This window comes from Carassius gibelio, chromosome A11, assembly GCF_023724105.1.
Source record: "Carassius gibelio isolate Cgi1373 ecotype wild population from Czech Republic chromosome A11, carGib1.2-hapl.c, whole genome shotgun sequence".
Lineage (NCBI taxonomy): Eukaryota > Metazoa > Chordata > Actinopteri > Cypriniformes > Cyprinidae > Carassius > Carassius gibelio.
The window spans coordinates 3,168,856-3,185,491 of NC_068381.1; the positions used below are offsets into that span (position 1 = coordinate 3,168,856).

Genomic DNA, 16,636 nt, shown 5'->3' on the forward strand with positions numbered 1-16,636 from the left:
TAATTATGGATGGCCACAAACACAGATGCACAAGTTATGCATAGATCGCTGTTCTCCCAATTGGGAAAGTTGCTCTTTATATAGCAATGGGCATGGGTTAAAAATAGGTCAAACATGCTGATGTAAGTCAAATATTAAGATTACTGTTTGGTGTTGTTGATGGCTAGAAATGATCCAGAACGCATCAGCAGAACGGTTGCATTTTGTCAGCAAGTTTTACATGTGCAAGAGATGAGATTGTAATTTGTTGCTCAGTTATGTTTTATTTAGTTTTAACATAAGATAGTATTTGTTTTATTTGTTCTGAATTTATTTATAAATTGGCATTAATTTAATTGTATCCATTCATTCAATTTGGTATTTTTATTTGATGTATTTTTGTTTGTATTTTTGTAAATTAGTTTCTCTATTTTTTTATATATTAGTATACATTTTTACTTAAAAATTTGTATTTGTAGTAGTATTTTATACATTGGTGTTTCAGTTTTTAAGTTACTGTTTTTATTTATAAATTAGTATTTATTTATACATTTGTATATTTATTTTATAACTAATTTATTTATTAATTAGTATTTATTTCATGCATCAGTAAATTTACATTTCATTTTTTATTCATAAATTAGTATTTATTTTTATAATTTAGTATATTTTATTTATATTATAGATTTGTGTATTTATAATAATGTTTATATTTATTTTATTTTTTCATTCCTCTGTATTTATTTAATTATCTGTCATGATTTTTAGCAATTGTTACGTCTTTTCGTAGCCTATTCCATTACTGCACTTCTGTGCAAAATGATGTGTTATAAAGAGTGAGATTAAACGCATATGATATCATGCAGTTATTATACTTAAGTCTGTTTTATAGGCAGTTTTTCAGCAAATGAATCATGCTGATTATTACAGTATTTTGATGCATTAATCTGCTCAACTCGTCCAACATCATCACACAAGTTTGCCAATCGTGCCATTTTAAGAGAAAGATTTGCAATACTTTCCAGAACAGCGTTCGCATGTATAACATGTTAGACTGCGCTCGTTCCCATCTGTGGGTCGTGACATCATCACCCATGAGGCAATGAGCCGAACCGCAGGAAATGAGCAATCTTATTTTAATTTTAATGGGGATTGATATTGCTTTGGAAACCAAATTAAGAGGCAAAGTCAAGTCAGGTTCTCGTAGAAGAATCACAGTTGTCTCTGAAAAATGTCTGATATGAGCCACAGACACCGTCCTGAACATAATGAGACCCCCCCCCCCCCTCCACGTGAACCCAGCGTTTAACAAAGAAAGCTGTCTGCTGTATTTATGGATCTGCTTTTAAGAAGCCCGCCAAACAAACGGCTCTCTGTTCCCGCGGTGGCTTTGTGATTTTATGCATTCAGCAACATTTACTCGCCCTAAAACAGCTCATCACAGTGTTTTCACAGTTTCCCAAACTGTGAGTCTCTCTGAACGTCTAGCGGCCAGATCCTGCGTCACATGACTGCCGTGATTACTCGCAACACCGCTTGTTACAGTTTTATTGTAATTAATTGTCACTGGATAAATACGCACCCCGCACATGACATGCAGGAAAAAATAGTAGGTTAAATCATGTGCACGATTTACTAATTCAATCCCTCGATTTGCTAAATTTTTGTACTCGTTTTAGTACATTGAGGGAATGAATTAGTAAATCGTGCGCACTATTTATTTATTTTTTTCTTGCATGTCATTTGCGGGGCTCCGTAGATAAATGTGTACTTAATGTTAGGTTTTAATTTTTTATTAATAACAAGTCATGAAAACTTTTTTTTTTGGTTATCTGAACACATTTTGCATAAAATATTTACATGAAATTACCCCGAGTATTTAAATTACCTGGCAACACATTTGCATGCTCACAGTTATTTGATGTCAGATAATAGTCACATGACAACAAAATATTTGATTCTTTGTGTTTGAGATTTTTTTATTGTTATTCTTATTTATTTTTTTTAAATAAATTTTTAGATTATGATTTCATATTAGTATTTTCTGATTAATTTTATTTTTTATTCTTGTGAACACAAGGGTGCATTAAAAAACTGTTGGTTGTTCACAAAATCACAATAATCCACACGACTCCAGTTCATCAGTTAATGTCGTGAAAAGACAAAAGCTGTGTGTTTGTAAGAAACAAATAAATCATTAAGACATTATAAACTTCAAAGTCAAAGAGATTTAAATATGGCTAAAAATATGAATTTGTTTCTCAAACGTACAGCTTTTGTCTTCACGAGACAGTGTTGTGGATTATTGTGATGTATTTATCAGCTGTTTGGACTCTCATTCTGACGGCACCCATTCACTGCAGAGCATCCATTGGTGAACAAGTGATGCAATGCTAAATTTCTCCAAATCTGATGAAGAAAACTCATCTACATCTTGGATGATCTGAGGTTGAGAACTTTGAGTATTTTTGGGTGAGCTGTTTCTTTAAGATCTTCTGCACTTTCATCCATGTTTCGACTCTTTCTGGCTCTGCTGTATTCTCATGAAAACATTAAACTAACCAAGTTCAAGTCCTGGCTCTCTGGAGTTGGAAGCGGAGATCCGTTCGGAGCTTGTAAATCAGATGTTTTATAAGTGTTTTAGACGTCGGCGTCGTTCCTTTGAGTTGTTTTTAACAGAATCCAGACAGATGCTGATGATTTATCCCGGGCCTGATGTGCTCTCTGTCCTCTGATGGGTTTGGGTTGAACACTTACCGACTGGTTCAACTTTCTGATTCACACAGTACTCCTGTGTCATAAGGACGTGAAGTGTCTGAAGTGCGTGTCATTTACACAGAACAGGTGTGTGTTCCTCTTCGTCTCTTTCCTCGGGCGGCTGTTGTTCACGGTGTTTCAATTGGGTCCTGAGGCGCAGGAGTGGTTCAGGAGTTTCTGGATGGGGCAGGAAACCCCTACTGAGTTACCTGCAGAACTTTACACAAACACACACTGAAGTTCACCAAAAATTAAATTCTCTGAAGAAATGCCATCAGTTTTTTAAATATATATATATATATATATATATATATATATATATATATATATATATATATATATATATATATATATATATATATATTTGTGTGTGTGTTTGTTTGTGTGTATGCAATTAAATTAAAAATTAAATTAAATTTATGCATTAAGCAGATGCTTTTATCCAAAGCGACTTACAGTGCATTCAGGCTAACAATTTTTACATATCATGTGTTCCCGGGCAATCGAACCCCCAACCTTGCACTTGCTTGCTTGCTAGCGCAGTGCTCTACCAGTTGAGCTACAGGAACAAAATTGATTTAGTTTGACTATAATCTGTATGCTCTTTCTCACCCCGCCCTGGTGTGGTTAGTGTTTGGTGATAAGAGGTGATTGTGTGGAAACCGGTCCTGCCTCCCTCTTTCTTTACTGTTATTGTGTTTCCTTTGCTTTGTCTCCATAGAGACCAACACAAGCATTCAGCTCTTTTTCTTAATCGTTTATCTCTGGATATACAGGCGGATGTTGGTGAAAGCATGACTGCTGCTTTCATTTTACTCTTTTTTTTTAATGTAACTTGTGTTTTTAGTTTCACTGATACTTACAACTGTTGTCAGCCTGAGAGGCACTCGAATAATGCGATACTTACCCAGGTGAGTCTCATGAGAACATGTCTGGGGCATTTCATGCCAAATTTAAAAAGTTAAGATCATGAGCAACATTTTGTTTGCATTTTGAGCATTATTTTCTTTTATTACCCATACATTTCCCATGTTTTTAGTTTTTTTAAATGACTGTAATAGTGTTTTATACAGAACAGCACACATTTTAAGTCCGTAAATACTGCCATGAGATAAAAATGCAAAAAAAAAAAGTATTTTTTAAATTTTTTTATAAAAAGCTAAATATAATAAAATAATAAATAAAATAAAGTAAAATAATAATAAAAATTATTTTAAACAAAACAGTATTTTATAGATTTTATTTTTTATTTTATTGTAAATTTGTGTTTAATTCAATTTATTTATTTTATTAATTATACATTTAAAGTATGTTTTCAGTTTTTAAATAATTACTGCAATGTTTTATACAGAACAGCATACATTTTAAGTACTGTAAATACCACCATGAGATAACAGTGATTAAAAAATTTGATTAAAAAATTTTAAAATACAAAGTAAAATGTAATAAAATATAATCAAAAGTAAAACTTAAAATAAAAACTTTTATTTTACTTTACTTTTATTTTTATTAAATAAAAATCATAACATTTAATTTTATTTTAATTATTTTTTGAATAAATTTAATTTTTTTTTAATTACTATAATGCCATGTTTTACGGCATACATTGTTTAGTGCATTAAATACAATAAAAATGCTTTATTTAAAAAAAATAAAAATAAGATACTAAATAAAAAAATCTATAAAATATTTCATATTTTTATTTAAATTTTAATCTAATAATATCTGATGATTTTTTTTATATAAATTGTTTATAGTGTAATTTGAAATGAAAATTTAGAGGGTGCTTAACTATCACAATATTAATGTAAAAAAAAAAGGCCCTTAAAATAGGCTTTGTTGCAAAATATAATTTCCAGGTTTTTGTTATTCGCGTGTAATTTGACATGGACAAGGTTTTTTGCGATTCATCCTCAACTTCAAACTGATTTTTCTGTCTCTTTCTGGACAGTTTTCCCTTTTCTCAAACCTCTCGTAATGTTGAATTTGAGCTGTAATGTGGATCTTGTATGGCAGTGGTACGGGTGGAGTCTCTGCGTTACTCCACTCAAACGCATTTCCAGATGGGCTTTTTGCACGTGCGCCCGCTGACAGACGGCCAGACTTAACTTAGACAGCTTCAACTCATCTCACTTCTTTTGAAAAATCTCTGTGAGCCATAAATCTCCCTGTGTTCTTCTGTTGAATCTGATCATCAAATCTTCTCCTCATTTATGCTGGTGGAAAATAATTTAGGGCTTTTCCAAGACGTCTCGTTTATTTTTCTGAATGATGCTCTGCAGGAAGACCTCGACTAACAGGGTCCCTCGTGTTGATATGTCTTTGTTTAACTGTTGATAAGTGACTGGAAAAGACCTGTGGTTTGGCTTCTGTCTGTATTTATAGCGAGATCAGAGGTTTTGTGGGTGAAGCCGTGTGTAATGGTGGGGTTGGGTTGAGGACACCCACCCTGAGGAAATCTCCCGCCTCTGCTTCTTTTTGCCATCTAATCTCATGAAAGCAGAGCCACGGGAGACTCGCCAGCCTGAGGAAGGAGTTAAATAGTGGAGCAGTGATTAACTGAAGGTTACAGCTGTGCAAAACTGTTTTTAACCTCTTTGTTTTCTCGTTTCGTGTGGTGTGCCACAGGGTTACGTCCTCAGCTTCTTAAGTTTGGCAGTCGGAATGAGGAAGACTACTCTATATTCTTGTCTCACATGGTCAAATTTCAGCCTACAAACCAACAGAACCTCCTGACATTATTTTCATGACAATTATGTGCATTAAAAAGTGTTTAACTACAAATTACTGTAAAGAAATGTTTAAATTTGCATAAATCATAAGTTAAAGGTAGTATGACAAATATTACCATGACATAGCAGAAAAAAGTGCTTCTGTATTAATAATGATATTGATAATAATAATAATTATTACTATTATTTTATTATTATTTTTTATTTTTTAAAATCAAATTATCAAATTATTTAAAAAAAAAATAGCATTATAAATATTTACAAATAATTATTTAAAATGTATTTGCATTACACTTATGATTGTTGCTATTTTTATTGTATAATAACACTTTATTATTTTCTCTGTCTTCAAAAATGTACATTTTATTTTGCAATGAACTTATGAATGCTATGATATTTTTTTTAAAGAAATTGTTAAATTATCATAGCATCATGTAAGTGTATTATTATATTATTATTAATAATAATGTAATACAATTATAAAATATAAGATGTGTCATTTAATAATCATAATTAATTTTATTATTTTATAATTACTGCTACAGTAATGAGTATCAGGGATGTAATTGGCACGAAAATGAAATAATTCTAAAACTGTTAAATATTTGAATGTTCTTAATTTCCTGTGTAATCAAAACACGAATTAATTTTTCTTTCTCGTGATCGTTTTCTATAAGATTAGTTACTGTAGTGTATCTTTCAATCTTTAACTATAGCTGCATTTAAGATTCAAAACCCATCACAAATAGAAACCTTTTACTCTCTCTGATATCACAAATGCACACTCGATAGTTTTCCAGATCGGTTTCCCCAATATGTTAGTATTACAGCTTCATCTGAGGGTGCTCTTCCTGTCTGTGTTTTTGTTATATCTTTATATTAATTAACAAATACTGACGCTTGTGTATCTTGGTAAGTTCTCTATCTCCTTCTTTTTGTCTGTGAAGCTGTGTATCTTCAGACTCATGTCAGGGCGTAGCGGGCCGATGATCGTTTTGGATTCTCGTAGTTGGATTATGTCAGTGTTTGGACACCTTCATAATCAGGCTTTTTAGCCATCTGTTTGGATTTTTCCGGTTGGAATGAGTGTTTCTGAGACTAATGTAACTGTAGGATCAACTAACAAACTGTCAAATGTGTTGGTGTTTTTCCCAAGCTCTCGGCTCAAGAGTTTTAAAGTGAGCACCTCGGGTTTCCTGTCATGTCGGAAATGCATGCAGTATTGTTCTGTATATACGTGCCCTTCCTAGCTTGTTCAGGCTGGATTTATCTTGGGACTTTGGTGTGTTTCAATGCTTCTCCTCAAATGACCTCCTAAAACAATGACTGGCCTGGATGACCTTCAGCTCGCTCACTCTGCTTCTCTACTTCTGCTTTTAAGTAGAAGCTGCGTTGTTCCCGGAAGTGACACGTACCACGTCCCAGAAGCCCACTGAGAAACAACTTCTCAACATACGTACTGCATTAATGTACACGTGTAATAAAGTGTATTTAATCCTTTTAAATGCATTATATCAAATATGCAAATAATGCAAATAAATGTAATATTGAAATATTTGTATATAATGTATTTTATATTATATCATATACAATTATAAACAATAAACATAGATTGATAAAAATATAATGCATTCTTTAAAATGCATGAAAAAATGCATTAAATGCATTATTTAAAATGCATGAAAAAATGCATTAAATGCATTCTTTAAAATGCATGAAAAAATGTATTACATGCATTCTTAAAAATGCATTAAATGCATTAATAAAATGTATTGTTACTGAAATGATTATATATACAGTATCTGTAGTATACAGTATATATACAATATATATGTGTGTACTTGTGTCTGTATTTAAATATATAATATAATCAAAGTCTGTCATTTACTGTAATATCAACAAATGATTTCATGAAATATAATAATTGGTCTGTATCCTGTTCAGAGCTGTATTTTTATATTTTTCCACTCAACAACTCCGTTTCAGTTGAAGCTTTCTAAAACGTTGTGCTGTTCATCTATAATGCATGCATCGTTTGTTCATGGTAACCTTCATTCTTCTGTTCTCTGAATGCACTCGGTCGCCAGCAGTAGTTTCTGTTGTTGTATTGTTGGGCCGTCCGGTGGTGAAGGGGCTCCTTATGGAGATCCCAATAAACGGGAACCTCGTGAAGGCAGACAGGACGGGACGGGTCGGGGGGTCAGTGCTAATGAATAATGCTCTGTCTGGCACTGAGCTGGTTTCTAGCTTCACAAACGCTGCCAAACATTCCACCGTCTTCCTCGTGGTACCAGCATCGCTCTGATCCACAGAGTTCACATCGGTCACTGGGACGCTGCAATCCCTCGCCTGCCAAAGTGACAGAGTAAATAATACAGATAATTTCATACAAATATATTTGTGACCCTGGAGCACAAAAGCAGTCTGAAGTCGCTGGGGTATATTTCTAGCAATAGCCAAAAATACATTATATGGGTCAAAATTATAGATTTTTCTTTAATGCCATCATTAGGATATTAAATAAAGATCATGTTCCATGAAGATATGTGTAAATTTCCTACTGTAAATATGTTCATGTTTTATTAGTAATATGCATATATATATATATATATATATATATATATATATATATATATATATATATATATATATATATATATATATATATATATATATTTAACTTACTAATATAATTAACATTTATTTAAAGTGGAAGTGTGTATTTTGGGGGGGATTTATTACATATTTCTTTATAAATATTTTAGAAATGTGTTTATAATAGATTTTTTGAAGTATTCAATATATGTACAATAATAAATATTTGTACATTCAAAAATAAATATTAATTATTTTATTCAATTAATTATTTGCTTATTCATGCACTATTTATTAACAATCGATTAATTAATTAATCAATTATTTTATTTCCTGATTTATTTGCTTATTTACTATTGATTCACATTCACTTATTTTATTAATTTATCATTTTTTATTTAATTACCTATTTCCATCCATCCATCCATCATCTTCCGCTTATCCGGGGCCGGGTCGCGGGGGCAACAGTCTAAGCAGAGACGCCCAGACTTCCCTCTCCCTAGCCACTTCCTCCAGCTCTTCCGGGGGGACCCCGAGGCGTTCCCAGGCCAGCCGGGAGACATAGTCCCTCCAGCGTGTCCTAGGTCTTCCCCGGGGTCTCCTCCCGGTGAGACGTGCCTGGAACACCTCCCTGGGAAGGCGTCCAGGAGGCATCCGAAATAGATGCCCGAGCCACCTCAGCTGGCTCCTCTCGATGTGGAGGAGCAACGGCTCTACTCTGAGCTCCTCCCGAGTGACCGAGCTTCTCACCCTATCTCTAAGGGAGCGCCCAGCCACCCGACGGAGAAAGCTCATTTCGGCCGCCTGTATCCGGGATCTTGTCCTTTCGGTCATGACCCACAGCTCATGACCATAGGTGAGAGTAGGAACGTAGATTGACCGGTAAATCGAGAGCTTTGCCTTACAGCTCAGCTCCTTCTTCACCACGACAGACCGGTACAGCGACCGCATTACTGCAGAAGCTGCACCGATCCGTCTGTCAATCTCACGTTCCATCCTTCCCTCACTCGTGAACAAGACTCCAAGATACCTGAACTCCTCCACTTGAGGCAGGAACTCTCCACCAACCTGAAGTGGGCAATCCACCCTTTTCCGACTGAGAACCATGGCCTCGGACTTGGAGGTGCTGATTCTCATCCCGGCCGATTCACACTCGGCTGCAAACCGTCCCAATGCACACTGAAGGTCCTGGTCTGAGGATGCCAACATGACAACATCATCCGCAAAAAGCAGCGACGAAATCGTATGGTCCCCAAACCGGACACTCTCCGGCCCTTGGCTGCGCCTAGAAATTCTGTCCATAAAAATTATGAACAGAACCGGTGACAAAGGGCAGCCCTGCCGGAGTCCAACATGCACCGGGAACAGGTCTGACTTATTGCCGGCAATGCGAACCAAGCTCTTGCTCCGGTCGTACAGGGACCGAACAGCCCTAAGTAGGGAGCCGCCGACCCCATACTCCCGGAGCACCCTCCACAGGATGTCGCGAGGAACACGGTCGAATGCCTTCTCCAAGTCCACAAAACACATGTGGACTGGTTGGGCAAACTCCCATGAACCCTCCAGCACCCTGGAAAGGGTATAGAGCTGGTCCAGTGTTCCACGACCGGGACGAAAACCACACTGTTCCTCCTGGATCCGAGGTTCCACTATCGGCCGAATTCTGAATTATTTACCTAGTTGCTTTGCTTATTTATTCACTATTTATCGTCACTTATTTTATTTATTTATCCTTTTATTTCATTGCTTATTTACTGACTTATTTACTTTTCATATTCACCTGTTTATAATTTATCATTTTTATGCGCCATTTATTAACATTCACATATTTTATTTATTTAATATTTTATTTAATGGTTTATTTGCTTGCTTGAGTCACAATAGCCTATTTATTTTATTTTTAACGTTTTATTTTATTACAGATTTGCTTTGCTTATTCAGTATTTATTCAGCCACTTGTTTATTTGATTGATTTATTTAATGACTTATTTGCTTGTTTATGCATTTCTTTTAATAAATGTTTTTAATTTATGCACGTATTAATGCATGCATAAATCACTTATTATTTGCTTTATTTGATATTATCAAATTTATTAACATTTTCAGTACTTTGCATGCTTATTTTATTAATTTATCTGTGCATTTCTTTTTATTTCTCTATATTTCAGTACTTATTTGCTTGCTTTATTTGCTTCATTATTATGATTATTTAACCATCTCATTTCCGGCTCCAAACAGACAGCAAAGCGATTGTGGATGGGAACCTGAAGTTGATCCTGGGTCTGGTCTGGACCCTCATCCTCCATTACTCCATCTCTATGCCCGTCTGGGAGGATGAAGACGACGAGGAAGCCAAGAAACAGACGCCCAAGCAGAGGCTGCTGGGCTGGATCCAGAACAAAGTGGCTGACCTCCCGATCACTAACTTCAGTCAGGACTGGAGGAACGGCCGTGCGCTGGGCGCTCTGGTGGACAGCTGCGCTCCAGGTGAGCGCTTCTTTTTATTATTGTTGTTGTGTTTAATGGACAGCTGTGTGCGTTTGCTCCATGTTTGTCTAGATACGGTGGATCAGCCGTAAAACACAGCTGTGAACGAGTCAGAACTCTGTGTGCAAAGCTCTTCTGTTGTGTCTACAGCATTTCCTTATTTCTAACTCAGTTGGTGTGGAGGAGGTTTTTAGTGCATGTTTTCTCTTTTTTTTAATCCTTAGATAATTCTAGAAAACTTCTCAGTCACATTAAGCACTTTATTAATAATACCTTCCATCATCAGTGGACTGAAAAAGTATTTTCGGTTTCACCCTAAACAATGAAATTCAATGAAATCTAATTTTTTTTTATTCAGTTTATTATTCATTTGTAATAAAAAAAAATGTCAGTTACTTTATATATTACTTTTATATATACTGTGTTATATAAATATATACCTTTTTATATCTATAATTTTATTTATATTGATTCATATTATTAACTTATTTATATAATAATCATTTTTACTTGTTTTTTTTTTTATAAATTTTGGTACTTGTTTATTTTTATTTTTTTTATAATTTATTACTTCTTTACATATTATTGTATTAATTCATTTCTGTGTTGATAATTTTATTCATTTTATTTTTTATTTATACATTTATATTGTTATTTATAATTACATTAATCATTTTGATTTTATGGTTTGTTTTAAATAATTTTTATCTATAATTTATCACTAATTTAAGTACTTGTTTGCTTTTTTATTAATAATAAAAATTATTATCATTAATAATAAAACTTTAATTAAAATGTTGATGGTTTGTGTATCAGGATTAACATCCATTAATCAAAATAACCTTTGTTCTTTGTTTACGTAATTTAGCAATAAATGTGTTTGACGCTCTATAATGTGCCTCAGTTTAAGTTGCAATGTAGAGCACAACAACAAATTAATATTTATAATTTTCAATATTTCAACAACTCAATTTTGGTGTATTTGTAATTTATTATTGTTATTATTATTTAACACCTTAGCCAACTCTAATAATCTGTCTGACTGTATTTGTGTTTTTCAGGCCTGTGTCCGGACTGGGAGATCTGGGACGGGGAGAAGCCGGTGGAAAACGCCACAGAGGCCATGCAGCTCGCTGACGATTGGCTGGGGATCCCACAGGTGAGCTGGTGACCTTTGACCCCTAGTGAGTCAGGATGAGATTTCAGCAGCACAGAGGCGCCACATTAAATCTGTTTAGAGATACGTGTTAGACTCTGCTGCACACACACATCTACAGAGTTAATATGATCCAGGTTAGATTTACTGGAATATTCTACTTTCACTTGTGTTTCTGTTTTTTGTTCTTTTGATGGGAAATAATGCAGAACTATTTTCTAATCTGATCAGGAACTTATGCTACTGTATTTGATTTTCAGTTGAGAAATATTGCATGAAAAAACATACATGCACGTATGAAATAAATGTTTAATTAATGGAAACGCATTCATAATATGAGATCTTGGATCAGGGTTATTATAGATAAAATCATACAAGTTACTTTAAATAAAATAAACGCTAACTGAAATAAAATTACAGACAGTTATTTATAGCTATTTGATTTAAACTAAAAACATTCACATTTTGTTACTTCAAATAAAACCAAAATTAACTGAAGCGACATATAAAATATACTTAATAATCAACTTTATTTCAGCTTTTGCCAAGGTAACATTTCTCATTTTTGTTTAGTTTTATAAATAAAATAACTAATACTTATTAATATTTACTAATAAATAAAAAAATACATTAATTAATAAAATAACTAAAACTAAAAAATAACAATTAAATACATTAATTAATAAAATAACTAAAACTAAAAAAATAACAATTTTGTAATAAATTATATATTAATAAATTACTATAATTAATACATGTTTTTATTTTTACATTTATTTTTAATAATAATAAAAAAACGAAATTCTTTGAAACTAAAACAAAAATTAAAGTGAAAATATAAAAAAAATATAAAGAATAAAAAAAATGCATAAAAATGTGTTTGGTTTGGATAAGCAGGTAGACGTTCGAGCCAAATGTTGTGTCAGAAATGAGTTCGCTGCACATTAAAGCAGGTGATTATTTTGTCTGTGTTTGCAGGTGATTGCTCCAGAGGAGATCATTGACCCCAGTGTGGACGAGCAGTCGGTCATGACGTATCTGTCTCAGTTCCCCAAAGCCAAACTGAAGCCCGGAGCTCCTCTCAAACCCAAACTCAACCCGAAGAAGGCGCGCGCGTACGGCCCAGGTGAGCCGGCTCTGTCACCTCACAAACATGCAGCTTCCGGCTTGTTCTCATGTGGATGTTTACATAGAAACACCCAGCGTTATCTTAAAAAACAGACAGATATGTTTGAGCAGCCGCACAAACACAGATTGCTATCATACCAGAGTTTCAGGATCTTGTAGTTTTCATGAATCTTGTCAGGTTTTGAGTATCAGCCGGAGCGAATGGAGCGTTACGGTCAGACTTTCTCAGACACCTGAGGCATCACAGTATCGTAAATTTTTTCTTTCTCAGATCGCAGATGGGATAATGCAGCGTGATGGGATTGTTAAGATAACATGTTTCCTCCGTGTCTCATATTTCCTTTTGAGCTTGAGTTTGCTCATGTTCACTGCTGGTTAATAAAAGTTTGAAATAATTAGAATAAATGTAATACTTTGAGTCTCTTCTGCTTACCAGTGCTGCATTTATTCGATCAAAAATACAGTAAAATTGTGAAATATTATTACAATTTAAATTAAGTTTTTTTTTTTTTAAATATATTTTGAATTGTAATTTATTTCTGTGATGCTCCGCTGTATTTTCAGCATCATTCCTCCAGTCTTCAGTGTCACATGATCTTCAGAAATCATGAAAATATGCAAATTTGCTGCTCAGTTGTTATTATAATAAACAGTTTTTGCTGATTAATGTTTTTTTTTTAAGATTAGTTAGTTTTTAGTATAGAAATATAGTTAGTTTTTAATAGAAAGTACAAAAGAGCAATTTAATGCATCCTTGCTAAATAAGTATTATTATTAATATTTTTTTTATTCTACCTCAGTTGTTTGAATGAAAAATATGAAGCATCTCGACTGTTTTCAACATTGCTAATAATCAGAAATGTCTTTTGAGCAGTAAATCATCATATTTTCATGATTTCTGAAGATCATGTGACACTGAAGACTGGAGGAATGATGCTGAAAATACAGTTTTGATCACAGGAATAAATTACATTTCAAAAAATATATTTATAAAAGAAACTCATTTTAAAGTGTAATAATATTTCACATTTTTTACTGTATTTTTGATCAAATACATTGTTTCAACAACAATAAAAAAATCTGTATTGTCGGTTTAATAGCGTGTGATTATCCTGTTATGTTCAGAACTGATGGATGGAGTGAAAATGTGCCTCTTACCTGTTGTAAATTTGACTAAAGCTATAAAACCGGTGGCTAATGGGTTTAAGAGTTATGATTCTCACACTAAAAGTGACCTCTACAAATTTCCTGTGACTAAAATGTGTAAAATGAACTGCGAGGCTTTGTTTGCAGCGCCGTGAGTCTTGGGAAATCTTCTCCTCTGTTTTTAAATGACCGTATAATTTACGACAAATAATGAAAATATCACATCAATGGTATTTTTCCATTAAGTGAATGTCGTCTCAGAAAGTACTACAAATAAAACGACTCTTGTGGTTTTGTGTGGTTTCCCTCAAACTATAAACTAAAGTATTTTTAGATCATTACGTTCGTAGGTTTGTGTCGAACACTGTGCTTTCTAACCAACATCAGACTATATCTAATGTTTGCATTTCTTTATACGAATAAATAATGCAATAGTGCACAAGTAGGGGATTCATGAATGAAATCCACTTCATGCAGTAAAATCATAAGGGCTTTTAATTTATTATGGCTTTTTATGTTTCAGCCCACTGGGCTTCAGGGTTTAAAAGAGTACAAATGAGGAAAAGATTGAAATTTAAATGCAAACATAATGTCAAATTTATTGAAAATGTTTCAATTTGTATTTATTGTATTGCATTTATTGTTCTTTAAATAAATAAATATTGTTAATAAATAATGCATGTATTTATTTATGTAGAATTAATTTGCAATCAACCTGTGAGGAACTTGTATAGTATGCACCAATCACACGATGCAAAACTGAAACTAAAATTAAAACGCATGTGCATAAACCTTTACATATACGTGCATGTACACTTTATATCATTTCATATCTTTAAATGAACTGTTGGACTGTTGAAGTATGCATTTTTTGTTTTAACAGCTCTGTGGGATCTGTAATTAAAACTGATTTTCTGGGTTGTTTGTCGTCAGGCATCGAGCCGAGCGGGAACCGTGTGATGCGTCCGGCCGTGTTCACGGTGGACACCTTCAGCGCGGGTCAAGGCCAGGTCACGGTGTATGTTGAAGACCCAGAGGGCCGCAGAGAAGAGGTCAAACCTGTGCTCAATGAAGGCAAGAAGACCTACAGCGTGACGTACATCCCTCAGGCCATGGGAGCGCACAAGGTCAGGATCAACGTCTGTATACTGCGGTGTACTATATACATGTCTTTTCCAACTTACCGACACAAAAAGATGTTTATTACACAGAATCTGTGCCAATATAATGGATCATAACTATGTAAACGATGCATATTTGTGCTCCTCCTCAATGCATCCTCTCTGTTTTTCTTCATTAGTAACATGCAGTTATTATAGGAGGCGTTGAATTTTATCTTACATTTATATATTATAAATATATATGTACAGTAATGCCATTTTTATTACAAAAATAAAAAACGTTGGAATTGCAACTAAATATTAATATGCAACTAAATATTTTATTCTTATTCATATATTATACATATGTAACAATTTAATATATTTATTATAAATATAACAATTAATAGTGAAATTGCATTTATTTTTTTTATTAATTTGTGAATATTTCATTAATTCACATGACTTTTTCAGTCATTTTAAATTTTAAATTTTAAATTTTAAATTTTTAATTTTAAATTTTAAATTTTAAATTTTTAATTTTTAATTTTTAATTTTTAATTTAAAAATTTTAATTTTAATTTAAAATTTAAAATGTAAAATTTACATTTTTAATTTTTAATTTTTAATTTTTAATTTTTAATTTTTAATTTTACATTTTACATTTTACATTTTTACATTTTACATGTTACATTTAAAATTTTTAATTTTACATTTTACATTTTACATTTTACATTTTAAATTTTAAATTTTAAATATATCCAGTTTTTTTTGTTGTTGTTTTTTTACCTTGTCCTGCAAATAAATCAAGAACACTTGTGGATGATTTAAAAGTTTTGACATTTTTTTTAATTTATTACTTTAATTTTACTGCATCTTGAGGCCCCTTGGTTGTTATATAATTGTCACATAGGTGTGTGTTTGTGTAAAAACACTCATTTGATTATATAGAAACACAGAACAAATTAGTTTCCTCTGTGAAATATAGTCCCCTGGTGTTTTGTGTTCACTCCACAGGTCACTGTGCTTTTCGCTGGACAGCAAATCCCAAAGAGCCCTTTTGAGGTGAACGTGGACAAAGCCCTGGGGGACGCCACTAAAGTCACGGCTAAAGGACCCGGACTGGAGCCGCTGGGAAACATCGCTAACAAACCCACCTCCTTCGACATCTACACCGCAGGTCTGAACGTGCAAACTTGAATTCGAGCTCATTTTCTTGAAGAAGACATGTGTTGAAGACGCTCTGCTGTCTGTGTTAATCAGGAGCAGGAGTGGGGGACGTGACGGCCGTCATCAGAGACCCTCTGGGTGATAAAAACACTGTGGAGGCCATCATGGAAGACAAGGGTGAAAGCGTCTTCCGCTGCAGCTACAAACCCATGCAGGCCGGCCCTCACACCATCAACATCACATTCGGAGGCATCGCCATCCCTAAGAGCCCCTTCACTGTCAACATCAGCCCAGGTATTACATGCAGTTAAATACAGACACTACCCAGCGTCCTCTTTCTGAGCTGACAATTGCTTAAATATGTTGTTGGTCGATTAGTGTTTTAG

General features: G+C 33.6%; 1 protein-coding gene across 2 annotated transcripts in view; it reads left to right on the plus strand.

The window, feature by feature from the left end:
* Positions 1-16,636, plus strand: part of LOC128022028 (filamin-B) — a 78,224-nt gene that overhangs the window by 14,934 nt on the left and 46,654 nt on the right. For both annotated transcript variants that reach the window (XM_052609231.1, XM_052609233.1), the window contains exons 2-7: positions 10,302-10,550; positions 11,612-11,709; positions 12,685-12,832; positions 14,914-15,107; positions 16,098-16,260; positions 16,344-16,544. In XM_052609231.1, the coding sequence (XP_052465191.1) occupies positions 10,302-10,550; positions 11,612-11,709; positions 12,685-12,832; positions 14,914-15,107; positions 16,098-16,260; positions 16,344-16,544 (1,053 nt within the window). The remainder of the gene's footprint in view (positions 1-10,301; positions 10,551-11,611; positions 11,710-12,684; positions 12,833-14,913; positions 15,108-16,097; positions 16,261-16,343; positions 16,545-16,636) is intronic.